Here is a 23,746-nt window from a genome sequence, read left to right on the forward strand (position 1 = left end):
TGCTCGGTGGAGACAGTATCCCATCAACCCGCTGGCTGCTCTAGGGTTATTCTGAGAGATTTATTCGAGGCCGTGTCAGCATACGGCTGGTGCAAGCCCCAGGATCTCAAAGCGGCCCGGACGAAGGATGAGAAGATTATGCGCATCGCCGCCAAAGAGCGGTGTATGCCACGGGCTCAATCCAAGAGACTGAGCTTGTAGCGGATTCCAAAGGGCAACTCCTCGGCCTCAGCTGCTTTGGCCAGAAGTTTGGATCGGCACTGTGTATGGTTGAAGTCGGGATGGCCGTGATTGCACTGGTCCCGGCAGCTGACGCCGCAGTCGAAGGTCTCCGGATAGACCAAGACTGGGGAGGAGAGAAGAGGGATCGCGATTTGATAGGAAACACCCCGATGCAGCAGTTGAGAGAGTCAGTATGTCTTTCAAGCGCGCTGGTTGGGGAGGAGAGCAAGTCGGACCGAATAAACTCACCGTTGGGAATCACCACCAGTGGCATGTAGTGGAAGGCCTTACTCGCGGAGTAGCGATAGACAGCATCGGTGAGATCGGCCAGGTGCCTGGGTGTGGTCGTGGGTTGAGCAAACTCCTTGACCAATTCGGAGGCGACAAACATCCAGAAGGGATGGCCAGGGATGCTCGCCATCCAAGCGTCAGAGATTAAGCCTTTGCTGGGCGAAAGCGAGTCGCTGCTGGAGAGCAGCAGTATGCCGCTTTGGAGCAGACTTGTCGAGTCGGGCGAGAGGGCCGTGGTCATGGGACGGAGCGACTCCACATACGGATCGGCGTAGACACCCCCGAATTTATGCAGGTAAAAGTAACGCGCGACGTGCAGCTTTTCGGCGCTGGACAGTTGGTCGTATGTTTGCAGAAACCAAGGATAGTGGTCCTCGATCAGGGCGCGGTCGCTCTCGCGAGACCACACCTGGTAGGTCCACAACATATGGAAACTGCGCCAAGTGGTGGACCACGCCTTTTTTTCCTGTTGCATCGCCAAAAGGCGAGAGCCGGCATTCGATTCGGCAGTGGACGGGAAGTTAGAACACAGTCTGTGATCGCGAGGGCCGCTCGGGGAAGCGTTCATGTGGTTGCGAGATGCAGTTACAGCTGCAGAATAGAGTAGGAACGACATTTACATCCTGGAGGGATATCTTGCCGTGTGACTGGTGGATGATGCTTGGAATCGAGGGGGTTGTTGGGGCCTTGTATTGCGAGGGACGCTCGCGAGTGAGCACAAGGTTGATCTGCTCGCTTGCATCGGGTTCTATGGATCCTCGAAGCTTGATCAAGAAAATGATCATCACGAGCGGCCCGGCGATGAGCAGGAACTTGAAGAGATTTCTCTTGAGCAGGATCATGATGGACTGCGGAAGGAGGCCAGCGACAGGAGATGGAATGAGCGCGAGACGAGGCCAGTGACGCAGATGCCAATGCAGGTGTGGGAGTGGGTCTGAGTGACGAACTGCTACTGTCCAAAGCCCCCCCCGCTATGTTGGATGATGGTGGGAAAGCGCGCGGAACAACAGCAGATGCTGCAGGCCACCGAGCTGATCTCTGCGAACGGGGGTGACTTGATCCCGACCACGACGCAAAAACGGATTTCATGCTACACGAGACAACTGGACTGCCAATCATGCAGCAGAACCAAGGCGGGCTGGGTAAGGTCTCTTGGGCCAGACACACATTCAGCTTATGTATGATGGCGGCGACTTGAAGCCCAACTTGAGGCCCGATATGTGCCAGGCGGAGCCCGCCAAGATTAGGCGCGCATACAAGTGAATCCCCTGCGGGGAATGCTACGTTCACGAAATGGGACATGGATGTTGTTGTGATGCCTTTCTGGGTCTTGAGCCCGCACGGTCATATCGTCAGAGTGCTTCAGGGCGCTGCCATCCGTCGATATCACAACAGACGGGGTGCACAGGCCCCAGTCTGTGGTCGATATTTCATCGACCCGGTCCGTCAAAACAGCGCGAGCATCACTAACCGAGCACCGTTCATCCAGAGGAGTTGGTCAACACCGCTCTTCCGGAGGATCGATCGACATCGGTCATCCAGAGGAGTTGGCCGACGTCGTTCGCATCTCATGAGTTTAGATTGGCGTCATAGATGCCAGATTGGAATCGGAACACAACTTCAATGGCTTCTTGGTCTAGTCAATGGGTGGGTCTTTATTTAGACTTTGCCTTAGCGTCCCTGGCGGGCTCTGGGACTGGGTGTTGGTTTTTGCCAACCAGGAGCTCTTATGGTCTAGTGGTATGACGTGTCCTTCACACGGATAAGGTCCCCAGTTCGATCCTGGGTGGGAGCAACGACGGCTTCTTGGTACAGTGGTAGCATACTCGCTTAGGGTGCGAGTGGTCCCGGGTTCGATTCCCGGAGAAGCCCTTGGCCGCCTTAGCTCATCTGGGAGAGCGTAAGACTGAAGATCTTAAGGCACCCGGTTCGATCCCGGGAGGCGGCATATATATATATATTTTTTCATGGCCTTCCCTGCCACCGACACGACTCTGGCCGCTTGTGCTCCTCTTCTTTCGGGATGAGACACCATGCAGACTCTGGCTCGCCAAGTGCTGTGAGCACTCCATCACCAGTGCGTTGTATGCGTGTATTCAAGGTCCAGCATCGACCGTGGCCAGCGGGACCAGAATCGGGTTGCTCTGCTTTCCCCTCTGCGAGCCCCGTTATGCGGTCCGGCGCCCTCCCATTGCCCGATGCCTGCTCCGGCACTCATTCTGCATCACCCTCTTCGTCGTCGGCTTCAAATCCCTCGCCAAACTTCAGGAAGTAGTTCAGGTGCTCCTTTGTGACGCAGGCTTCCAATGTGTCCATACGCCTCTGCTTTTCTTCGTTTGTGAAACGCCTCTTGGCGACAGTGACCTTTGTCCATCGGCTTTCGTCTGCTTCGTCCTCGCGAGATTTCCGCTACAGCGCCGCAGACAGGGCAGACGTTACCACCGAATCACCACAGCCCATTGCACCGCGGCACCAAGGACATGATCGAAAGGTGCCACGTGTGCTCTGCGAGCCCAGAGGATTCCCCAGCGATCATACAGCTCTCGTATGCCAGCCAGCCAGCATTGCGGGATACATGAAGCAGCTCCCTCAGCAACGCCGCAAGCCCACTTACCACATTTCTCTTTCGTCTGAAGACATATTTGCGATCCAGGACGTTGTAAAACGCACCGCCTTCGTCCGGGCGGAGGACGATAAATATTTTGGTTCCGGTTTCTTCCTCGATCTTCTTTTGCTCAAAGTCCCGAATAAATCCATAGTCGTTTGGAGCCTCCTACGGCAGATTACAAGCAGTTGTTGGGCGACTCGTCAGTTCGGCCCAATGATTGGGTTGAAAGACAGGGCGGTGCAAGATTGCAGTGCAGAAACTAGAGTATCGCGACTCATATCGCGAAATGACCAAATGAGTGTGGTATAGGGAGGGGATAATCGCCCAACATACCAGGTCTTGATCCTGATCCTCAAATATGTCGTCGTCGTTCTCTTCGCCATTGTCCCGCTTCCTTTTCTTGAGGATCCGCTTTGCCGACTCATCATCGGGCGCATACAGCGAGAAGAATTCGCCCTTGGTGCGGAGATCAATCATCGGACGCAGAAGCACTTCTTCTTGCCGCACCTTGGTGACCGGGTCCGCGTTCTTTTCCTGTGGTCCGGTTTGCAAGCAAAGTCACCGGGTTTGAGAATGCTTTCCCATGCAACCCACCATGTACATGGCCACATCGGACAATGAGAGCGCATCGATTCGACTCGATTCAATTGGATGTCGCTTGGAAAATACTCACGCCGCTCAGCTGGATTGAGGCCGACAGAGGGTTGGCGTCATAAACAGAGTGGACATATTTGTTGGGCCACAGCATGAAATCGGGATAGATCGGGAAGATCTCTGTGGCCGTGACGCCGCTGCGGACCGGATGCTTGATGTGTGTCAGACTCTTGCGCTTGACTGACTCAAACGTCTGCTCGATAGCCTTGATTTGGCCCTCTTGCGAAAGGTCAAAGAACTTTTGGATCTCCTTGTCCTTCATGATCGAGAGGCCCATCCTGAATGCAAGAGCGATCGTGTCCTTAGCGTCGCTATCGGATCTCCCCAGCCGCTGCGACTGCACATTCCATGCACTCTGTCGTGCGGGTGTGGCGGTTGTCTATCGTCTCCGGTCGTCTCCGGTCGTCTCCGGTCGTCTCCGGTCGTCTCCGGTCGTCTCCGGTCGTCTCCGGTCGTCTCCGGTCGTCATTGGTGATGTCCTTGTCCAATCGATAGATCCACGGGAGATTCGAACTTACTTGGTTTCAACACCTTCGTTACGCTTGCCCGTTCCTCGGCTCGCTTCCATTGAAATGTATTCCGTGCGGCGGAGCCACGAGACGTTGGGTGGACCCGACCTGGCTGGCCCCTCTTTCTTCACATCCACGGGCTTGTCGAGCAGAAAGCTGTCCTCAGGATCGAGTTTGGTTGGCTCGGGAGTATCTGTCCGGTCAAGTCAGATCACGCCGTTTTAGCGAGTGGCTGTGGTTCGATTCTCGAGGTGGAGGGAAGTGATGGACCGCGAGTATTCCTCGCTCGATACATGTACACATCAAACGAAGGGACACTCGAACTTGATCGATTTCGCCGAAAACAAAGAGGAGGACGGAGGCAGAGTGTTGTCCAATACAACGAGCGGGGGGGGGAGAAGTGGCCAGGGCGCCTTCGCTTCACCTCAGCTTACCAACCTTGCGAGCCTTTCAGCGCCTTTCGTATGAATCCCGACGACAGCAGATCGATCGGGCACGAGTTGAAATCGTCTGGGGCATAGAGTGGCTGGGGATGGCTGTCAAAGATTGGACACATTTGATACTTGTAATGCCGATCGGCCGCAAACGGATAGTCCAGCAGCTTGGGATCAAATGGGAGCTGCGGCATCACGTTTCTATATTTCAGCTTGCACACAAACTCCTGGTGCGGCGTACCGCGGTGGGGTGCTGGTTTTCTGTCGAAGGGAGAAGTATGAGGGTGACAAGATTTGTCCATCGAAACAACAGCGTGGCGAGGACGAGATGGTCAGTGGTTGGGACTGATGATGCAGGACAGGCTCGGATGGCATCCGCGCGATCAGCGTTCATCTGACTACTGCCGCTAAGGACCGAAGGCGAGGCAGGCCAGCGACGAAGCTGGAGATTGGCAGGGTTGGCGCGGCAGTCATACTTTTCCACGCTGCCGGGCTTTGAGGACGACATCCTGGCTGGTGATGTTGTTGCTGGTGACGAGGACGGGGAGGGGCTCGGTATTCGCACCTCGGCGCTATGAAAAAGCCGAACGACCGAGGGGCTGGGGTTCTCGGCCGGGTGCTCTCGGCCAGGTTCTCGCGAGAGCAGCAGCCACGCCGCTCCCACCTGATCGGATCTCGTGACCTGACCGATCGGGAGACCATGCGGTTTGTGTGCTTTATTCACAGTTGTTGCTGGGTGGGACAGGGGAGATTCAAGGTACTGCAGCGAAGGGGAGAGCGGATGGCAGCCAAGATATCGATGCAAGGTTGGCGGAGGGGAATCAGTGCTGCTCTTTGGGCAGCGAAACCTTCAGGAAGGCAGTAAAATCCTCAAGGACCATCACATAAATGTCAAAATTGGGCATGATTTCGGGCGGATACGCCCCCAGGTCTGTAAAGCGGTACTCTTTGACTTCTGGATGCCGAGCGCGGAACTCGTCCATCGTCAAGAATCCTTGCCGGCCCAGCAGAGACCGGAACGAGTCCACCGCCGAGCGCTTGGACGCCTTCTTTGGCCCGCTGAACAGGCGGTTGACACGGACAGGGTCGCTGTCGTCCGAGCTCTCGCAGCTGTCCTGGGGGTCGTGGTCGCCCTCGGGAATGTTGTGCTCTGCCGATTTGCGGACGACACACCAAACATACTTGCACGGCGGGAAGCCCATGCCAGCAGCTTGGGCCTCGGCCTCGTCCTGCTCAAACTGCTTCATCATCTGGTACATCAGCGGGAGCGCAATGCCTTCAATATCCTCGAGTCGCCGATCGGCCCGGTGGGATATCCGGAAGGTTCCCTCGGTTTGGTTCCAGAATCCGGTGCTGAAGGCACCGACAATCTGCTCGCTCGACTTTGGTGGACTCGAGGGTGTATGCGGCATACCACCACCGTCCTCAAGCAGCTTCTTCTTCTTGGCCTTTTCGGAGCGATAGCGCTGCTTGCGATTGGGAATCTCGGACATGCACGCCACCGTCAGGTAAGTCTTGCGGCCGGGAAGGTGCTGTGTCAGGATAGGCAGCAGGTCGGTCTCCCACATAAAGTCGATCCGCTTGGTGATGCGCTCGAATGTCGAGAAGGCTTCAAAATTCTCCATGATCCGGGTTTGCGCCAGCTTCATGAGCCCGACGTCGATCCAGATGCGCCTGATTTGGTCCAGCCAGGACTCGTCCGAGTTTTTCGAGCCAACGAACCGCCCGAGCTCGGGAGCAAGGCTGGCAGAGTGGCAGCCCTTGTCGTGATGGTCGTTGTGGGTAGCAAGGGGCAAGGGTATCGACTTGTACTCCTCCTTGAGGATCGTCCGGAGTCGATCGTGGGGCAGTCGGCAAGTCTTGCGTCCGTTGCCAAAGAGCTCAACCGGTCTCCATTTCCCGGTTCTCCACTGGCCCCCTCCGCCACAGTTGGTGCAGAATTGATACTTTGAGTGACACAGGGAGCAGACGAGCTGATGGTGGTGGCAAAGCGAGGATCATTCGAATTAGGAGTCATGTAGAGGCTGCTGCGCCGGGGTTCCCGAAAATAGCACCAGAAACACCCGGGTTCATAATGCTGGTGCTGAGCCAACCAACCAACTAACCAACTAACCAACTAACCAACTAACCAACCCAGTGCAGCGGGCTCACCTCGGTGCCAAATTTGGACTTGTCGGCCAGACTATGGTGGGTCGAAATCTGGCCGAATCCGAACGTTCTCTTGCAAATGTTGCAGTTGAGCGCCTGCTGACTCTCGAGGGCGCTCTCTGGGCAAGAGTGACTGGTAAACACCCCGTGCAATAGCGACGACGACGACACCGACGACGATACTGCGCCCAGCAAGCTCTGCTGTAGATCCGTCGGGTGCGCCTTGCTATGTCGTTCGGAGCCTGCAGCCTTGCGTTGATGGTGGCAGAGATTGCAAGTGAAGAGCGAGATGTAGGACCCTGGGAACGGCGGTACCTTGCCGAACATGGATAGGGTTGCATACTGCGTGCCGCATTGGATGCATACGAGCTGCTGCTCGAGCTTGCCCTTGCCGGGTGGAGCCTCGCCGGATTCTGCGGAGATGGCCGGAGGAGGCAGCGAGCTCGCTGCGATGGTGCTTGGGAACATGAGCAAATCGGTGGACGAAGCATGCTTGGCTCGCTTGTGGTGAAAGTCCAGGTCGGCACTGGCAAAGTCAGGGGCCGTCCGCTTGGCTACAAACAGCTCGGGTTCGGTTGGATGCGGCGGCCAGGCGACGAAATTCAAGGCACTGGCGAGGGATGCGGACGAGCCCGACAGAGAATGGCATGTGCCGTTGGGTATCAGCGATACAGCTGAGAGCGATGCCGACGATGACAGCGATGTGGGCGCCAGAGGGGCAACCAGGGCCAGCGATGCGGCAGCAGGGAGAGATGAGGGTGTCGTTGATGGCAGAATGGCAAGTGGTGCCGGTGTCAAAGCAGGCGAGGGTAGCAGCGAGGCCGCAGGGTCGGGCATCGAAGCGATGGTCGAGAAGCCGAGGCCAGAGTGGGGCTGCGAGGCGATGTGCATTAGATGCGATATGGCCGCCGAGGCCCTTGGGTCGATGCGGTCGTCGGGCGAGATGCGCTCGAGGTGATATGGATGCGGCAGCAGCGTCGAGTGAGTATGTTGATGCTGATGCTGGTGCTGATGCTGATGCTGGTGCTGGTGCTGGTGCTGGTGCTGGTGCTGGTGCTGGTGTAGATCCTGGTACGGGTCCTGGTATGGGTCCTGGAACGGAAACTGGTGGTGGTGGTGGTACTGCAGCTGTGGATGCTGGTAATGTTGCTGTTGTTGTTGCTGCGGTTGCTGTTGCGGTTGTGAGGAGTTTGGATACGGCAGCATCGGCAGCGTGCCGATCGGATAGTGCATGTCGTGGCTTGGCGGCTCAGGAGGAGCAACCTCGGGTGGGACCTGGAAGGGCGGTAGCGGGAACATGGGAATCAGGGCGGTTGCGGAGCGGAGCGGAGGAGAGGGCAGGCCAGAAAAGCCCAAGGGCAGCAGGTCGTTGGGCTGCTGATGGCATCTGGTCCAAGATCAGACCGGATCAGCAGCCAGAGACAGGCAAGGAGCGCAGCGCTTGGACAACAAACACTGGGCTGGGGCAGACAAGGAGGGCAAGCAGTCCGTCTCGGACGACGATTGCTGCAGCGACGCATTGGGCTGCAGCGACGGATTGGGCTGGTGCAGAGGCAGAGCCAGCCGAGTTGCATCGGCAGAGCGCATGCTGAAGGACGTACCTCGCGATTCGCAGCGAGTCGGATATGTACCAGGCGGTCGGCGGTGCTGCCGAGCGTCAGGCCGAGTCTCGGGGCACCGGAGGCATGGGTTACTGCCGATGGAGACCAGAGCTCGCTCGAGACAGACACATGGGATGCAAACGAGGTGCTTCGCGAGTCTGAAGAAGCCGGCAGGGGCGATTGCATCCCCGGGCCATGAAGCAGCGGGTTGGCATCCGGCGGGGGAGCTCGAATGGGCGGCCCTGGAGTGAAGACGCCGGGGGCAGCGGGTGACGGGTTGCTGTTGTAGCGAGGGCGCTCGACGGTGGTGACGATAGGCATGTTCATGGTGGGGTAGTCTCAGAGGGGCGTTGGAGCAGACAGACAGAGAGACAGACAGGCAGACAGACAGACAGACAGACAGATAGATAGATAGATAGATAGATAGATAGATAGATAGATAGATAGATAGATAGATAGATAGATAGATAGATAGATAGATAGATAGATAGATAGATAGATAGATAGATAGATAGATAGATAGATAGATAGATAGACAGCGTGGGACAAACGAACGGCCGAACAGCCGAGTGAATGAGTGTGGATGAGGAGAGCCGGCAGGAAGGGTCGGTTGGAGGAGGTGACTCTCGTGCGAAACCGGTGATTGGGAGAGACGGGAGGGTGGGAGGCCAGAGCGGGGGGTGGTCACGGCGGACGAATCCAGGCCGGACGGTTGTGCGGCGTAACGGCGGAGCGAGCCAGATAGTGGTGGTATGCGGAATCGGCGATGAGGGGGGGGGACCTGGCGCTGTCGGAATGGGTCTCTGGGGGCAGTATCGAGCAGGGGTCTCTGGAGCCAGAAAAGCGTCTGGCCTGGGTCGTGGGGAAGACCAGAAGGTCGGTGGGCGAGGACGAGGAGGGGGAAGGACGGACTGCATATAGCTGGTGGGTGATCGATTGGCCGGAATGCCGGTCGCAACAAGGACCGCCAGGCACTATCTGTTTCCGATGCCCTCGGATCCGCCTTGGCCGTGGGAGATTAGAGCAGCGCCACAAGCCCGATCGGTGGTGGGACGGCTGGGGACAGGCCGGCGACAGGGAAGGGGTTGCCAAGGCGGTCGCAATGGCAGTCGCAAAGGCAGTCGCAAAGGCAGCCGCAATGGCAGCCGCAAAGCACCGACTCTCTGAGCAGCAGCACAAGCTCTGGCACAGACCAGGCACAGCAGCCGAGCACCCCCTCAACCACGACAGCGGGTGCGAGTTCCTCCCTCCCGTCTTGGTCGAGGCCGGTACCTGTTCGAGCCGCGGCCAGCAAGGCCATGCACCGGCAGACAAGCTCCGGCACCAGCCCCCTTGGCTGCATTACCGCCTTGCCACTGCCGGCATCGGGTCTTCCAAGGCAGAGTCCAGGAAACATGGGGGCCGATGGGTTTAGGCTCACAGAGCGCCGTCTTCCCGGCGGGCGATAGCGACGGGTTGCTCAGTGGACATGTCCCCATTCTCCTTGTTTGGCCGAGCCACAGCGATGCGGCGCCTCTATTTCGTCGACACTGACCACACTCGCAGTGCGTGGTCGTAGAAGGAACACGAGCCAACAATGGGCAGGGCGGGGTCATGGCACCAGTCGGACCCGTAGGCGAGCGACTCATGCTCAGAGTAGCTGGCGACGACTCTGCTGGCTGTGCGGGTGCAGTTGCCGCGGTCAGAGTGGTTGCCGTTGTCGTTGTTGTCATTGCCGTTGTTGCCATTGCAGTTGCGGTTGTCGTTGTGTTTGTCGTTGTGGTGGAGGCAGCGCATCAAAGATACCGGCAGGGTGGTCGCCCACGGCGTTCATGGTCAGCGGGACAGCCGCACCGCCAAGCGCGCAAGCAGGGCCGCCCCAGTCAAAGCCGTCCGCCAGCAGCGGAACGAGATCAGTTGCACGGCATGTGTGAATTGCGCGGATGACCGTCAAGGGCGTTGGCCAAGGGCGCAAAAAGGGGGGGGGCGGTTGAGCAAGCACCGGGGGGGGGAGCAGTTGTTTGCGTGTGAAACAGCCAGACATAAACAGGATCAGCAGATGCAGCACATCATCCGGACCAGCGGTGCCGCGGTGGCTCGCTCTGCACAGACGTCGACCGTACTATTCGCCAGCCCATACCGCTCGCCAGATCCGTCTCGAGGACATGGAAGCCGTTGTGCATCGCCGCGGCAAGGAGTATGTTTTGTTTCCGGGGGTGCCACTTGAGTCTCCAGACGCCGCCGCCGATGTGATGATCGACCAGCGGTTGTTTCATCGAGCGGGTGTCCCAGACCAGGACATGTTCGTCGTAGCTGCGCCGCATCCAGGGCCAAGCCAGAATCGTCGCATTCAAGAAGAAGGATATCTGTCAGAATCAGGGCAAGCATGTCGTGTGTGGGTCATCTTGCACAGCTTGCCACGGACAAGCCACGGGCCATCCAACGCAGAATGCCACAAGCACTTACCTCCCGGTGGCCAGGATATGTTCTGTATGTGGATGGCTTTGGATACTGCAGACGCCCATTTGGTGCCTACAGCAAAGACGCAGAGGTGTGGCAGGATGAGGATCGGCCGAGGAATGTGTGCCGAACAGTAGTCTCACTGGGTCGGTCGCTTGCACTGGCCGTCGTGGGCGCTCACCTTCGACTAACAAACGTCGGGCGATCGCCACCCATACGAAGATCCCAGCCTTTGAGCCGACAGTCATCGCCACCCGAGTAAACGGTCGAGGTGCTCCAGTAGTCAAAGGCACCGATCCAAGCTTCGTAGTCGTGTGCGGTCCACTGAACAAGCGGCTCCAGCTGCCCCTCTTGGGTGACTCCAAGGTGAACCAACGACCCGTCGCTCTGGCTGACGATCAGCGAGGGAGTCCTGCAGCAATGGAAACAAAGTCACAGCATCAGGATGCGAAAAGGGCACGGCGACCCAGAATTACAGCAGGCCGACGGATTGCGCTGCCTCAAACATCCAAAGCTGGCGAGATGGTTGCTCGAGGGTCTGCGACAATTCGACCGTGAGATCGGCGGCTTACTCTGGATGAACTCGATTCGACCAGTCGAGCGACAAACAGAGCACTCCTTCTGATTCGTTGTTCCACGCAGCGGTCTTCTCCAGAATCGAGCTCTGCAAACGAGTGCCACATTATTCCGGTCAGTCAGTCAGTCTCTGGGACACGAGGCAATGTCAAAATCGAGTGCGATTCGGCGGACAGGCAAGCATATCGACCTGACTCAGTGTCCAGAGGCTCGTGTTGCCAAGGGCATCGACCATGCCCATGGTGGGTCGACCCGAGTCCAGCACGCGATGAGACCTGTGAATGCGATGTATGGCAATGTCAGTAGAAGAGCCATGATCAAGCCGAAAGTATCACGGCTGAGCGGGGAGGATCGTGGTCGGGGATAGCTCTGGACAAGATCTGGAGCGACGACTGCTGTAAAGTGTGCAGCCGTCCCCAACAAGCTTGGAATGCCCAGTGCGACAGACACGGGCAGATCGCACAGTCCGGGCGGTGGGGCATTGGATGGCCCTCTATCTTGCAGATGCCATCAATTCCGCAATTCCTGCATCTCGGGTCCATCTCAACTGTGGCTCGCCTCGGATTGATTTGGAGCTTGGGCTAGGAGCTGCTCTTTGCTGCGTCTGGGTACAGCCGCTCATACTGTCGATCGAAATCGCCCAACCGGACACCCAAGGTCGGATCCTGATCGCTGTCGTGCCTGACTCACCACTTCATATCGAGGATCGCACCTGTTTCGAGGCGCATCAATTCGTTCATGGTCACCGACGCCAGCCCATCGTTGCCTGTGCTGGTTGTTTCTGACTCGACGGAATACAGAACAAGTCGGCCCTTGCGCGGGGCTGGAGTGTCGTCCTCGGTCTTGATGACTTGGTAGGTGCCAAGGGCCATGATGCGCTGATGATCAGAGACGGGACAAAATTCGACCGAGTCTGCGCTGTACTCGGTGTCGATGCGGGCGAGCGTCGTTGGAGACATGTCGTCGATGGTTGATGGTTGATGGTTGAATGTTGATGGTGGATGGTTGATGGTTGAATGTTGATGGTTGATGGTGGATGGTGGATGGTTGATTGAATGTGCAATCGGCTTGTGATTCTCGGTTTGGAGCCACCATCGATCCGCCCTCGATCCGCCCTCGATCCGCCCAGTGGCTGTGCCAAAACCTCGGTGTGGCGCCTGCATGATGCGCAGCGCGCATGGCGGCCATGTCGCCGTGGTACATGTGTCACGCAGGTGTCGCATCGGGGGTTTCATCGCCACCGTCACAAAGAGCAGTAACTCTCGCCTTGTCCATCCCAGACCACCTTCTCGCCGCCAACTCTCAACCCAAAGACAGGTCGCATCCTTAACAGACCCAGGTGATGCCATGCTTGGCGATCGTCTTATTTGCACCGCGCTGATCATCTCGTTCGTCCCATGCCGATGCTCCTCCATCGCATTCATCCCGCTCCACCACCCGTTTCCGGACACAGCCACCTGTCCGCCGTTCAGCTTCCCCCACTCGCTGTGGCGCCCGCCCGTCCGTGCGTTCCTGGCAACCAAAATTTTTCTGTTGCCTTGCCGCCCTTTGCTGCTGCCCTTGCCGCAAATGCATTCGCCGATTGTGTCCATCTGCCGGCCACCCGCGAACCCGCCACCCTTACTATCAGCCCGGTGGGCTGTCGCCTCGCCCCCCCCCCAGTCAACCACCGCCTCGGTCCTTGGGCTCTTCCCTCCCACCCACTCCTCATCTCGCAGCTCGATTTCAGCTCTGCCTCCTGTCCGGTCCTGTCTCTGGTCCTGTCTCTGGTCCTGCTCCTGCAAGCTTCGACTCCTTGCCCGTCCACCTGCTCGCGACCTGTGTTGAATTCTCGGCATCCGATCATCTACCATGTCGGCGACCTCCTCCAGAATGAACGTGGGCTGCTTCGACTCGCACGTCGAGGATCTGACTGCCTTTGCTGTTCCCTCGGCGGCATCTTGGCCCAGCGGATCGTCCTCGCAGGTCACCGTCGGATCCTGCGTCGACGCCTGTGGCCAATCCGACTACAGCATTGCCCTCGTCGCTCCCTCCATGGAGAGCCGCAGCACTCTGGCCTTCACCTGTCACTGTGCCAACTCGGCCGCCTCGCTCACCGTCGTCGAGCCCCAGTACTGCAACCGGGTTTGCACCTCTGCCGAGGGCCGACCCTGTGGCGGACTGCAGAACCACCAGGTCTACATCTCGGCTTATCGGGTAAGCCGCTGCTTTGGTTCCCGACTGGAAAGTGATGGTTTGATCGTTTCGCGATCGCTTCTTGGTTGGCCAAAACTGACACCGTATCGTATCCTGGACTCCAGACCACACTTTCCCATCAAGCCGCTCGGTTGAACGCAATCTCTCCGCCTCCAACCGACCCCCAAGGCCAGCGAGAGCGCTGGTACGATTCTCCTACGGGCGCCTCCGCTCCAGAGCCCAGCCCCAGCGATGCTCCATACACCAATCCTCGCCAGCGCTGGTTCACGAGCAACTTTGCCTATCCTGCTGATGGAACCGATCCCAAGATCCAGCGAGAGCGCTGGTACAACTCTCCTACGGGCTCCTCCGCTCCAGAGCCCAGCCCCAGCGATGTTCCATACACCAATCCTCGCCAGCGCTGGTTCACGAGCAACACAGCCCCCCCGGTCGACGGCACCAAGAGCCCCGACGCCTTTATCCGCCAGCAGTGGAGCCAGCAGCTCCGCAAGGAGAGCCAGACCAACAACCAGATGTACCGAAACAACATCTTCAGCAACTCTGTCAGCAGGCCCCCTGCTCAGTCGGTTTCGGACCCGACTGTTGCCCCAACCCCCGCCGCTGCTGCAAACTCTGGGCTCAGCTCGACCGCAGTGGGCATTGGCGCCGCCGTGGCCTCGGTTGTGATCCTGGTTGGCCTGGTCTCGTACTATAAGCTGCGCCGATCCTCGTCCTCGGAGCGCAAAAAGTCGAGCAAGAAGCCCGTGCCGGCTGAGGCGGTTGAGTGCTCTCGCGTCTAGTTCTGGACTCGCCTGTCAAGATTCCGGCTGCTGATAGGAATGCGCCCCACTCGCCAGTTTTGTGCATCAAGCTTCACTGAGTGAAGCTTATAGATCCTCCCCGTTCCCCTAACTCTGTTTTACCTACCATCCCGGCCTGCCCACCCGCCCAACCAACCACAGTTCAGCGATCCTGCTGTCATATATGCCTCTTATCAACCAATGTCTTCTTTATCTTTATACTCACTTATTTAAATCGATTCACGATCGCCACCGCCCTGCAAAGCCCTCACGGTCTGTTCATCCTTGGAGCAGTCAAGCCCACACAAACCGAAACGGGACACCCATTTCTGAGTGCGAGCGGTAGCTTATTTTTTTGTTTCTTCCTCTTCCTTGGATGTGAATATACAACCATCCACCATACCATGGCCAAGCACAATGCCCTTTGAGTGCTGCTCCTCAGTATAGCGATGCTATGCTCGGTCCACAACCGATGTATCGGTGTGTACATCTCCCATCCCCGAGAGCACCGGCAACAATTGCATCGTTTGTTGGCCCACTGGACTGCATCGGGGAGATGTGGGCCATGGATCCGAACATGGTCCCTGATTCACACACGGTTCCTTAAATACCTCCGTGCATCCTTGCCTCCAGCCCTCCCCCTCGCTCCCAGTTGCTCTTGTGTGGCTCCAGTACATGTGCAAGTATATTGAGTCAACGAAAAGTGCCTATGGATTAGACATGCAGAGAGTGCAACCTTCAACATGGAGCCTTCCTCATCTGCAGGGGTATAGGAACGAGCGTCAAGTTCGAGTATTCATTGTCCCTGACGAAACCGCCATCACAAATCAAGGCAACGGTTGCTCGTGGTAGCAGCGGCCGACCGACCGACCGACCGACCGACCATGATCGTTACCTTCTATGGCCACACCATGTGCACCAGGTCGCCGTGGAAGAGAGAAAGTGAGATGAAAAGTATAGATTCGTGCCGATTGTGCGTTGGGGGAGAGGAGGACAACAGTCCGAGATTTGGTAATGCGATTGTAACGAGAATTCTGTGAGTCGTTCAAGTCCTTTAATGTGCACACGCACACACGTACATAGGCGATGTGCATATGGCGTCGCGGGAGGGGGAGTGAATGAATGGGACGATGATGAAGATGATGAAGATGATGAAGATAGTGGTGGTGGTGGTGGTGGTGGTGGTGGTGGTGGAAGAGAGTATGGAATGGCAGATATATTGCGGCGGCTGCTTAACGTTCGTATCGGTTGACCCCTGCATATGCTTGGTCGCCCACATGTCTTTACAGTCCTTGCAAACCCACACAGCGCCGCCCAAGAGTGACCACGCCGTTGGGGAGGAAAAGACGAGAAACTGGACGTGCTGGCTCTTACCCTTCGTCGTCGTCGGTGGAGAAGAGAGTCAGCGACTGCATGCCGCGCAGGGTGGATTGCAGGGTTCCCAGGCGAGATTCGAGTGTCTGGACGGATGATGGAAACGATCGGGATGTTGGAATCAAGAGTCAGTTGAGGGCGAGCCGGCCATGAAACATTCGGTCATGCTTCCTTCGGACAGCTCGGTTGTGCACAGGCTGATGGATGAACGGGCATAGGCTGCACTTGGGTGCGCCGTTGCAGAAGGCCGATCTAGAGGATCTGCAATTGGCAAGTGTCCATACCGGACTGATCGGCCCCAGTCGCCCGGCCGACTGGGCGGCCATGGGTGTGCTTGCAAATGACGAGGCATTGCTTGAAGTCGAGGTGGAATTGTGCGAGGCTGAGGAAAACGGAGCGCGTGCCGAGGATCCAGCAGAGGCAGAGGCGGATGCAGAAGCCGACGGCTTGAAGGACGACGACGACGCCGGCGATTTGAACGATCGGGGCGACTTTGAGGAGGCCGACCGGAAGGCGGATCGGGCCGACGACGAGGCAGATGTGAACAAGGCCATGGCGGCAGACAGGAACGGAAGGGCTTTCGCGACAGAGGGAGCGGCTTGGGCAGCGAACGGAACCGGGCTCGAAGTGCAGTCCGAGACAGGGTGGGGTCGGCAAGCGGGATGCAGCGAGGGACAGACGATCGGACCGGATGTCGTCGGCGATGCGTTCTGGAGTCGATGCAACGGAGAGCTTGGGAGGAGCAACATTTTTCGTTTTTCAGGGCTGCCGGTTCGAGCCGGACGCAGCGCTGATTGGGCCGATCTCGGCACAGAACATGGGCACAGCGACGCGCGTGCACGGAATCGGGATGTCCTGCGCACGAGCTGTTCGCCATGAGGATGGGCGGGCAGCAGAGCAGCCACGGCACGACACTGCAGACAGCCCGCGCGAGCATTGGCCTGGTGGTCTATTGCAGGCTCTCGGTTAGCTTGCATGCCGCGTGGGATGCTCTCGGTTGGGCTGGATCAAGCGGATGGCCAAGGCAAGCAGCTCCTTCATGCGACGGCATCGGCCCGGCATGGTGTGCCCACTGGACGCGGACCCGCATACAACGCTGCCGAGGAGGTCCCCCCCTGGTGCACAACAGATCGGCGGCGAAGCTCTGGGCGCATGATTTGCATGCCCTCGCCCGTTCTTCCCAGCGCCAAGGCCGCGCTGAGTCCTGCTGGGACTTCATGGTTGGCCCTCGCCTGGCTTGGCGTCGCCCCAAACCGGCAGTGAGGCGAGCACACGTGACCCGCCGCCCATGGAAAATCCTCTGTCATCGGATGTCCCGCCGCGTCATATGCGGCCGGCGGGGACCTGCCATATTTGGCTCGGTGACGCATCGCGAAGAGAGCGGGGGAGGGGAGGGGAGGGGCACAGCGAGACGGATGGGTGCGGACTCGGGCCTGCAGGGATCATTGGGCTGGATCAAGCACCAGACAGCAGCACCAGCGAGGGCCAGCGGCAGCATCAGCGAGGGTCGAGGGCATAGACTGCATGCGACGGCAGCAGATCCCCAGCCGCGAGGACATCCCGGCCGATGCAGCACAGCAGGCCTGGGCACGCCGCCTCGATAGCGCCCGGCGATACGGCCAAGCGGGCCAACCAGGCTCGCAGCGCGGTGTGTCCACTCGCTCGCGGTGACAAGGCAGAGGTCATTGTCGTGCCGGCGCCTGGCTGCCGCGCTGGCCGCGCACCACGGCGTTTCTTGGGGGGGGGGAACCTGTCGGCAAGGCAGAAAAAATGGATTGCGCGCATAAAAGGATGGTTGCAGGGCGCTGCTGACGCTCTTCCCCCCACTTGGTCCTGACCAGAACCCGCCGTCGGCTGCCTGGAATTCCTCGGCCCGAGCCATCGCCTGTCTCTTGCCCGCTCCCCACCATCCCAAACCCACCCGCCTCATCTCGCTATGGGCAAGCCCGACACCAAGACCGCCGACGACGGCAACGTTGCGATCTACCGATGGGACAACGTTGACTGGCTCCACACCACGCTCCTGACCATCACCCCGCTGACGGCCCTGTATGCCTTGATGACCGTCCCGCTGTACTGGCAGACGGCGCTCTGGGGCTTTGTCTACTACCTGATTACCGCCCTCGGTATCACCGCTGGTGGGTGTGCTGTTTGCTACTCGTCCTTATGTCTGCTGCTCTTCACATGCAAGTCCTTTGGCCAGTCGGCGGGCTTACCTTGTGGGGGGGGGTTGCCGTCGCTGCTGATATGCCAGGTCACGGCCAGGCCAGGTCGGGCTCGGTACCGACAACACCAACATACCGTGCTGTTGTTCCTGTTCTCAGCACCTCGCTGGGGCAGGTGGGTGGAGTGCTGGCAGCGATAGCCGAGAGTCGTGCTTGAAACCCGCTTGACGCTAACCGAACGCCACCGGGCTCGTGTCGTCTTCCCCCAACCTCAGGCTACCACCGCTACTGGGCCCACCGCTCCTATGATGCCTCGCTGCCCTTCCAGCTGTTCCTGGCCTTTGCCGGTACCGGTGCCTTCGAGGGCTCCATCCGCTGGTGGTCTCGCGGCCACCGTGCCCACCACCGATACACCGACACCCCCAAGGACCCTTACAGCTTCAAGAAGGGCTTCCTCTGGGCCCACATCGGCTGGATGATCATGAAGCAGGACTCGAGCTGTGTTGGCCGTGTTGACATCTCGGATCTCAACCGCAACCGACTGGTCATGCTCCAGCACAAGTACTACCTCCTGTAAGTGGAGCGCCGCCGGCGTTGTCAGGGATGGCCCTGTCCCGCAACGAGCATGTCACGTCTCGCTCTGTTGACTGACGCTGCTGCTCTGCTGGATCTCAGGTTCGCGCCCTTCTGCGCCTTCGTCTTCCCCTCGCTCGTTGCCGGTCTCCTCTGGGGTGACTTTGTCGGCGGATTCTTCTTTGCTGGCATTGCTCGCCAGGTGTTCGTCCACCACGCCACCTTCTGCGTCAACTCGCTGGCCCACTGGGTTGGAGAGCAGCCTTTCGACGACAAGCGCACTCCCCGCGATCACTTCATTACCGCCCTGGTGACTTGCGGCGAGGGCTACCACAACTTCCACCACGAGTTCCCCTCCGACTACAGAAACGCCATCAAGTTCTGGCAGTATGATCCCACCAAGTGGTTGATTTTCCTGAGCTCCCTCGTTGGCCTGACCTACAACCTGAAGATGTTCCCCGAGAACGAGATCCAGAAGGGCCGTCTCCAGATGCAGGAGAAGGTCATCGCCGCCGCCAAGAAGAGACTCAACTGGGGTGTCCCTGTCGAGCAGCTCCCCTCTCTCTCTTGGGACGAATGTGAGTATGCTGCGTTCGCTGTGTCGAGGGTGTGGTGTTGATCCACTGTCGATCTTGTGGACACTCCATCAGCCAATGTATCCCGCAACTAACCTACGACCGTCTCCATCGCTTCAGTCCAAAGCGAAGTCCAGGCTGGCAAACCCCTCCTGATCATCGACCACGTTGTCTACAACGTCGACAAGTTCATGGACGACCATCCCGGTGGCAAGGGCTTCCTCAAGGCGTCGATCGGCCGCGATGTGACCCAGTCGTTCAACGGCGGCATCTATGACCACTCGAATGCCTCCCGCAACCTCAGCTCGAGCATGCGTTACGCCAAGCTTGAGGGACCCATCCCCGAGAGCTTCATCGCCCGAGAGGAGTAACTCCTTAGGCGCTTCTGTCGTTTGTGAATTTACCATCTCACTCTCTGGTCCGCCAACCCGATCGCGGATCCAGTCTGTATATTCGAACTCTGCCTCCTTGTGCTTCGAAACCTGATCTCGCAGCCACAGTCCGACCCACGGACCTGCTGTGGGCCCAGCTGCTCTCTTGGCGCCTTTGCAAACTCATAACCTTTTTTCCCTGCGCACGCGATGCGTATTGGGCGCCTTTTATCTTCGGGCACCATGTCCAATCTCTCCCCATGTCGACGATTCGTACAAAATGCAATGGAATGGGGCATTCCTGTGTTCATGGCCAGCGGTAACCTTTACCCCCTGGATTTCCCAATACACACCCTTCCACGACTCGCACTGTGCTTATCGATAGCACCTCGGTGTTTGCGCTGCGATGCCATGGCTTGATCCGACCTTCCGTCCGCATGCTCGTCATGAACCAACGTCGCCCTTGCCGTGGCCAACGCCCTCCTGGCCCACCAGCGCGCATCATGTTTCATGGCGATGGCTGTGCTTGGTCCTGGCGAGTGATCCGCTCGGCTCCCGTCTCATCAATTGAACGCCGTGTTCAGATCTCCAAGCGGGCCTGGCTCTGGCTGCGCCCGATCGGCGAGACGGCGGACCCCGCAGCGGGCGAGACGGCGCCCCTTCTTGCAGCGCACTGCGACACAGGACTGCTGCTCCTCGGTGTTCTCTCGCGAGTGTCTCGCGGCTCGCTCCCCCAGGTTTGGGGCGTGGTGCGCCCCAACGACGCGACCGCGCAGGCCCCCAGCAGCGCAGACGGACGCACCGCGACAAAGGGCCTGTGCCTGCAGAACAGTGCCCTCGCGACGGCCGAAAAAAAAGTTGTGTCTCTGTCCGACGCGCTGCACGACGGCGATTGGCGCACGCCTCCAGCCAGGCGCGCCTGTGCTTGTGCCCTTGTCCTGCGGGGGCCAATGGGAGTGCGGGGCGCTGTTTCTGGCAAACTTGGGCTGTTGTTTGCTGTGCTGCTGTACAGCAGCGTCTCGCTGGCGCTCTCGGCCAGGATCGCTCCTCGCTGCACCGCTGTCCGGTGAGCCGCACTGTGCAAGCGAGAGCCCGCCGAGCGAGAGCACACCGGCCTCTGCTCTGTGCGACGAACCCCCGAGTGCCGTCGAGCCGGAGTCGAGATTACCGACCGGCCCTCCCTCGCATTTCTCATCGGCCTCTTCCCCCTTCGTTCACTCCCTCTCGCTCGCCTCCAGCATCGCCGGCCGAGATCAAGATGGGCTCCGACACCAAGACCGCCGCCGCCGCCAACGAACCTGTCGCCATCTACCGATGGGACAACATCGACTGGCTCCATACGCCTCTGCTGATTAGCACGCCTCTGCTGGCGCTCTACGGCCTGGCGACTATCCCCATGCTGTGGCAGACGGCTGTCTGGTCGGTCATCTACTACTACATCACTGGCCTGGGCATCACTGCTGGTGAGTGTTTGGCCGCGGATCGCTGTTCCGGAGACGGATCTGCAACTGCCGCTCGTCTGCATCGACTGGTCTGTCTCTGGTACCGTCATTCCTTCCTTTCTGACCCAGGTCTCTCTGCGTCTCTGCAATGCGCAGGCTACCATCGCTACTGGGCCCATCGCTCCTATGATGCCTCGCTGCCCTTCCAGCTCTTCCTCTCCTTTGCCGGCGCCGGTGCCTTCGAGGGCTCCATCCGCTGGTGGTCCCGTGGCCACCGCGCCCATCACCGATACACCGACACCTCCAAGGACCCTTACAACTCCCGCAAGGGCCTCCTGTGGTCTCACATCGGTTGGATGATCATGAAGCAGGATTCGAGCTGTGTGGGTCGGGTCGACATCTCGGATCTGAACAAGGACCCGATTGTGATGTGGCAGCACAAGAACTACCTCCCGTAAGTCTGTTGCCCTGTCGTTACCCCGCTGCCCCGGATTGCTGGCACACTCCTCGGCATGTGATTCCGCCTGGCTGCTGCTAACACGGCCCCACTTTCTTTGCCTGGCATGTGGATTGTCTGCTGCCATTCCTGTATGTTTTGCCGTCCGTTGCCCAATCCCAGCTTTGCTCTCTTTGCTGCCTTCGTCTTCCCCTCGCTCGTTGCCGGTCTCTTCTGGGGTGACTTTATTGGCGGATTCTTCTTTGCCGGCGTTGCCCGCCTCGTCTTCGTCCACCATGCCACCTTCTGCGTCAACTCGCTGGCCCACTATCTCGGTGATCACAGCTTCGATGACAAGCACACCCCTCGCGATCACTTCGTCACTGCCCTCGTCACCCTTGGTGAGGGCTATCACAACTTCCACCACGAGTTCCCCTCCGACTACAGAAACGCCATCAAGTTCTGGCAATATGACCCCACCAAGTGGGTCATCTTTGTGAGCTCCCTCGTTGGCCTGACCTACAACCTGAAGATGTTCCCCGAGAACGAGATCCAGAAGGGCCGTCTCCAGATGCAGGAGAAGGTCATCGCCGCCGCCAAGAAGAGACTCAACTGGGGTGTCCCTGTCGAGCAGCTCCCCTCTCTCTCTTGGGACGAATGTGAGTATGCTGCGTTCGCTGTGTCGAGGGTGTGGTGTTGATCCACTGTCGATCTTGTGGACACTCCATCAGCCAATGTATCCCGCAACTAACCTACGACCGTCTCCATCGCTTCAGTCCAAAGCGAAGTCCAGGCTGGCAAACCCCTCCTGATCATCGACCACGTTGTCTACAACGTCGACAAGTTCATGGACGACCATCCCGGTGGCAAGGGCTTCCTCAAGGCGTCGATCGGCCGCGATGTGACCCAGTCGTTCAACGGCGGCATCTATGACCACTCGAATGCCTCCCGCAACCTCAGCTCGAGCATGCGTTACGCCAAGCTTGAGGGACCCATCCCCGAGAGCTTCATCGCCCGAGAGGAGTAGAACCAGACTGACTACGATCAAATGGGTCTCTATCGAAGCCAACATTTCTTGATGGCATCTGGATTCTCCGTTTGCTCGGTCGCTGCAAAACCCCTCCCCTCCTGCTGGAGAGAGCGGCATCCTCCTCCACCCGCCATCCTCTTCCTTTTTTGCTATCCATAATATACTCCTACCAAGAGCACCATCACCAACTTGCGCTGCAGCCGCTGCAGTTGCTGGCCCGTGGTTGTTCCTCCAACAGACTCTCCCGTTTGAATCCTCATTCCTTTCCTAACACGATGTTCTATTCATCTCATTCGGGGCCACGGGTTTGAGGAGGTTCAGCCGAGTTTCGATGGAAACTCAGATCGAAACAGACAGATGCCGCTCAGGCAACACAATCAACTTTCACTGAGGACCAATTGCCGCCATTCGGCCGTATCGAGATGGCGAAGGCTGCGGTGGTCCCAGGGCTCGATGCGCGCAAACGCCGTCTGCCAAAGTATCCGCAACCCAAAGCCAAAAAGAAAACAAACGGCGATATCAGAATCCACTGATAGAGACCAGCGATCGACCATCAGACGACCACAGGCAGCAGAAACGTACCTGTAGGATCTGCAGTGTGTCGCCGTGGGCCACGAGCACAATATTCCTTGGGCCGGTTCGCTCGGTATCTGCTCGTTCGATTTGCGAAATCAGGCCCAGGACCCGGTTGCGCACAGAGACGGGGCTCTCCACAGCATCGTCAGGATGCTCGGCTCTTTCCTCGTCAGAGAAGCGGGGAACAGGCAGACGCTGGCCGTCAAAGGCCCAGACTTGGTCGTAGCGGGTGTTTGGCTGTCCTTCGAGCCCATAGCCAAAGAACCGCTCGCGCAAAAGCGGCGTGGTTGTCAGCTCGCAGGGGCCGGGATAGACGTCCCTGACGATCTCGGCAGTCTCGAAGGCCCGCTTGAAATCCGACGAGAAGATCCAGAGCCGGCTCCATTTGCAGGCCTTGCCGTCGTCGCCATCGTTTCCGTCGCTGTTGTGTAGTCCAGGCGAGCTGCAAAACCATCCTTCATTCACCCCGAGAAAGCGCCGCGTCTTGTCGTTGGCCTGGGACTTGCCCAGCTCTGAGAGACCAAACCCTTGCGTTCCCCGATCGGGATCGCTCTGGATGATGCCCGCTTGGTTGGCCAGGGAGTGGCCGTGCCGCAGGACAAAATAGCGATTGCGGAGCTGCTGAGGAAGCTCGTCTGCCAGCAATGACATGGTTGTGCGAGAGGTATGTCTGTCAGCCGCAAGCGAGAGATGAAACAGCCAGCGGACTGAGCACTTGTTCGGTCTGAGACCCACAGCCACCCGGCC

General features: G+C 58.7%; 9 protein-coding genes and 3 non-coding genes across 12 annotated transcripts; 7 read left to right on the forward strand and 5 right to left on the reverse strand.

Moving 5' to 3' along the window:
- Window positions 1-138: 138 nt before the first annotated feature.
- On the reverse strand, window positions 139-1,355 carry BJ171DRAFT_568198 (uncharacterized protein; the record flags this gene model as incomplete). The annotated part of the gene is made up of 3 exons (XM_053113507.1): window positions 139-346; window positions 472-922; window positions 1,134-1,355. The coding sequence occupies 3 exons, from the start codon at window positions 1,353-1,355 to the stop codon at window positions 177-179; spliced, it is 843 nt and encodes a 280-aa protein (XP_052966514.1). The 3' UTR covers window positions 139-176.
- Window positions 1,356-2,236: 881 nt separating this feature from the next.
- On the forward strand, window positions 2,237-2,308 carry BJ171DRAFT_t126. The gene has a single exon. It is a non-coding gene; the product is annotated as a tRNA-Val (tRNA).
- A 5-nt stretch (window positions 2,309-2,313) lies between these two features.
- On the forward strand, window positions 2,314-2,385 carry BJ171DRAFT_t127. Its single transcript has one exon. It is a non-coding gene; the product is annotated as a tRNA-Pro (tRNA).
- Window positions 2,386-2,388: 3 nt separating this feature from the next.
- Window positions 2,389-2,461, forward strand: BJ171DRAFT_t128. Its single transcript has one exon. It is a non-coding gene; the product is annotated as a tRNA-Phe (tRNA).
- A 39-nt stretch (window positions 2,462-2,500) lies between these two features.
- BJ171DRAFT_505826 (RNA polymerase II-associated) lies at window positions 2,501-5,294 on the reverse strand. Its single transcript, XM_053111070.1, has 7 exons — window positions 5,195-5,294; window positions 4,723-4,979; window positions 4,294-4,477; window positions 3,795-4,053; window positions 3,455-3,655; window positions 3,128-3,286; window positions 2,501-2,922 (listed from the first exon to the last, which is right to left on the reverse strand). Exons 1-7 carry the CDS (start codon window positions 5,224-5,226, stop codon window positions 2,728-2,730), a joined length of 1,287 nt encoding a protein of 428 aa, XP_052966515.1. The 5' UTR covers window positions 5,227-5,294; the 3' UTR covers window positions 2,501-2,727.
- Window positions 5,295-5,410: 116 nt separating this feature from the next.
- On the reverse strand, window positions 5,411-8,287 carry BJ171DRAFT_505828 (uncharacterized protein). Its single transcript, XM_053111071.1, has 2 exons — window positions 6,870-8,287; window positions 5,411-6,691 (listed from the first exon to the last, which is right to left on the reverse strand). The coding sequence occupies exons 1-2, from the start codon at window positions 8,163-8,165 to the stop codon at window positions 5,540-5,542; spliced, it is 2,448 nt and encodes an 815-aa protein (XP_052966516.1). The 5' UTR covers window positions 8,166-8,287; the 3' UTR covers window positions 5,411-5,539.
- A 1,642-nt stretch (window positions 8,288-9,929) lies between these two features.
- On the reverse strand, window positions 9,930-12,533 carry BJ171DRAFT_505831 (WD40-repeat-containing domain protein). The gene is made up of 7 exons (XM_053111072.1): window positions 12,173-12,533; window positions 11,673-11,757; window positions 11,479-11,570; window positions 11,088-11,318; window positions 10,913-10,978; window positions 10,587-10,759; window positions 9,930-10,125 (listed from the first exon to the last, which is right to left on the reverse strand). Exons 1-7 carry the CDS (start codon window positions 12,439-12,441, stop codon window positions 9,983-9,985), a joined length of 1,059 nt encoding a protein of 352 aa, XP_052966517.1. The 5' UTR covers window positions 12,442-12,533; the 3' UTR covers window positions 9,930-9,982.
- A 332-nt stretch (window positions 12,534-12,865) lies between these two features.
- Window positions 12,866-14,867, forward strand: BJ171DRAFT_505832 (uncharacterized protein). Its single transcript, XM_053111073.1, has 2 exons — window positions 12,866-13,678; window positions 13,783-14,867. Exons 1-2 carry the CDS (start codon window positions 13,334-13,336, stop codon window positions 14,455-14,457), a joined length of 1,020 nt encoding a protein of 339 aa, XP_052966518.1. The 5' UTR covers window positions 12,866-13,333; the 3' UTR covers window positions 14,458-14,867.
- Window positions 14,868-15,124: 257 nt separating this feature from the next.
- On the forward strand, window positions 15,125-16,979 carry BJ171DRAFT_505837 (uncharacterized protein). The gene is made up of 4 exons (XM_053111074.1): window positions 15,125-15,224; window positions 15,804-15,962; window positions 16,134-16,458; window positions 16,490-16,979. Exons 1-4 carry the CDS (start codon window positions 15,133-15,135, stop codon window positions 16,799-16,801), a joined length of 888 nt encoding a protein of 295 aa, XP_052966519.1. The 5' UTR covers window positions 15,125-15,132; the 3' UTR covers window positions 16,802-16,979.
- Window positions 16,980-17,578: 599 nt separating this feature from the next.
- BJ171DRAFT_505839 (uncharacterized protein) lies at window positions 17,579-19,935 on the forward strand. Its single transcript, XM_053111075.1, has 4 exons — window positions 17,579-17,969; window positions 18,272-18,569; window positions 18,672-19,147; window positions 19,265-19,935. The coding sequence occupies exons 1-4, from the start codon at window positions 17,768-17,770 to the stop codon at window positions 19,513-19,515; spliced, it is 1,227 nt and encodes a 408-aa protein (XP_052966520.1). The 5' UTR covers window positions 17,579-17,767; the 3' UTR covers window positions 19,516-19,935.
- Window positions 19,936-20,661: 726 nt separating this feature from the next.
- On the forward strand, window positions 20,662-22,716 carry BJ171DRAFT_599239 (uncharacterized protein). The gene is made up of 4 exons (XM_053114911.1): window positions 20,662-20,978; window positions 21,114-21,411; window positions 21,577-22,052; window positions 22,170-22,716. Exons 1-4 carry the CDS (start codon window positions 20,774-20,776, stop codon window positions 22,418-22,420), a joined length of 1,230 nt encoding a protein of 409 aa, XP_052966521.1. The 5' UTR covers window positions 20,662-20,773; the 3' UTR covers window positions 22,421-22,716.
- Window positions 22,671-23,745, reverse strand: BJ171DRAFT_106831 (histidine phosphatase superfamily). The gene is made up of 2 exons (XM_053105418.1): window positions 23,006-23,745; window positions 22,671-22,893 (listed from the first exon to the last, which is right to left on the reverse strand). Exons 1-2 carry the CDS (start codon window positions 23,648-23,650, stop codon window positions 22,801-22,803), a joined length of 738 nt encoding a protein of 245 aa, XP_052966522.1. The 5' UTR covers window positions 23,651-23,745; the 3' UTR covers window positions 22,671-22,800.
- Window position 23,746: the final 1 nt, after the last annotated feature.

This window comes from Polychytrium aggregatum (genome assembly GCF_025602895.1).
Source record: "Polychytrium aggregatum strain JEL109 chromosome Unknown BJ171scaffold_19, whole genome shotgun sequence".
Lineage (NCBI taxonomy): Eukaryota > Fungi > Chytridiomycota > Chytridiomycetes > Polychytriales > Polychytrium > Polychytrium aggregatum.

Coding starts and splice junctions, on each gene's coding strand:
- BJ171DRAFT_106831 (XM_053105418.1), bottom strand. CDS start 23,650: ATGTCATTGCTGGCAGACGAGCTTCCTCAGCAGCTCCGCAATCGCTAT. Junction 22,894..23,005: donor ACACACTGCAGATCCTACAG/GTACGTTTCTGC, acceptor ATACTTTGGCAG/ACGGCGTTTGCGCGCATCGA.
- BJ171DRAFT_505831 (XM_053111072.1), bottom strand. CDS start 12,441: ATGTCTCCAACGACGCTCGCCCGCATCGACACCGAGTACAGCGCAGAC. Junction 10,979..11,087: donor CCGACGTTTGTTAGTCGAAG/GTGAGCGCCCAC, acceptor TCTTTGCTGTAG/GCACCAAATGGGCGTCTGCA. Junction 10,126..10,586: donor CGAGACGGATCTGGCGAGCG/GTATGGGCTGGC, acceptor GCACCCGCACAG/CCAGCAGAGTCGTCGCCAGC.
- BJ171DRAFT_505828 (XM_053111071.1), bottom strand. CDS start 8,165: ATGTTCCCGCTACCGCCCTTCCAGGTCCCACCCGAGGTTGCTCCTCCT. Junction 6,692..6,869: donor AGTCCAAATTTGGCACCGAG/GTGAGCCCGCTG, acceptor CACCACCATCAG/CTCGTCTGCTCCCTGTGTCA.
- BJ171DRAFT_505832 (XM_053111073.1), top strand. CDS start 13,334: ATGTCGGCGACCTCCTCCAGAATGAACGTGGGCTGCTTCGACTCGCAC. Junction 13,679..13,782: donor TCTACATCTCGGCTTATCGG/GTAAGCCGCTGC, acceptor CCTGGACTCCAG/ACCACACTTTCCCATCAAGC.
- BJ171DRAFT_599239 (XM_053114911.1), top strand. CDS start 20,774: ATGGGCTCCGACACCAAGACCGCCGCCGCCGCCAACGAACCTGTCGCC. Junction 21,412..21,576: donor CAGCACAAGAACTACCTCCC/GTAAGTCTGTTG, acceptor GCCCAATCCCAG/CTTTGCTCTCTTTGCTGCCT. Junction 22,053..22,169: donor CTCTCTCTCTTGGGACGAAT/GTGAGTATGCTG, acceptor CCATCGCTTCAG/TCCAAAGCGAAGTCCAGGCT.
- BJ171DRAFT_505826 (XM_053111070.1), bottom strand. CDS start 5,226: ATGTCGTCCTCAAAGCCCGGCAGCGTGGAAAA. Junction 4,478..4,722: donor GGCGCTGAAAGGCTCGCAAG/GTTGGTAAGCTG, acceptor TTGACCGGACAG/ATACTCCCGAGCCAACCAAA. Junction 2,923..3,127: donor TCAGACGAAAGAGAAATGTG/GTAAGTGGGCTT, acceptor GCGGCGCTGTAG/CGGAAATCTCGCGAGGACGA.
- BJ171DRAFT_505837 (XM_053111074.1), top strand. CDS start 15,133: ATGTGCAAGTATATTGAGTCAACGAAAAGTGCCTATGGATTAGACATG. Junction 15,225..15,803: donor AGCCTTCCTCATCTGCAGGG/GTATAGGAACGA, acceptor GGGGAGGAAAAG/ACGAGAAACTGGACGTGCTG. Junction 16,459..16,489: donor CGAACGGAACCGGGCTCGAA/GTGCAGTCCGAG, acceptor GGGGTCGGCAAG/CGGGATGCAGCGAGGGACAG.
- BJ171DRAFT_505839 (XM_053111075.1), top strand. CDS start 17,768: ATGGGCAAGCCCGACACCAAGACCGCCGACGACGGCAACGTTGCGATC. Junction 18,570..18,671: donor CAGCACAAGTACTACCTCCT/GTAAGTGGAGCG, acceptor GCTGGATCTCAG/GTTCGCGCCCTTCTGCGCCT. Junction 19,148..19,264: donor CTCTCTCTCTTGGGACGAAT/GTGAGTATGCTG, acceptor CCATCGCTTCAG/TCCAAAGCGAAGTCCAGGCT.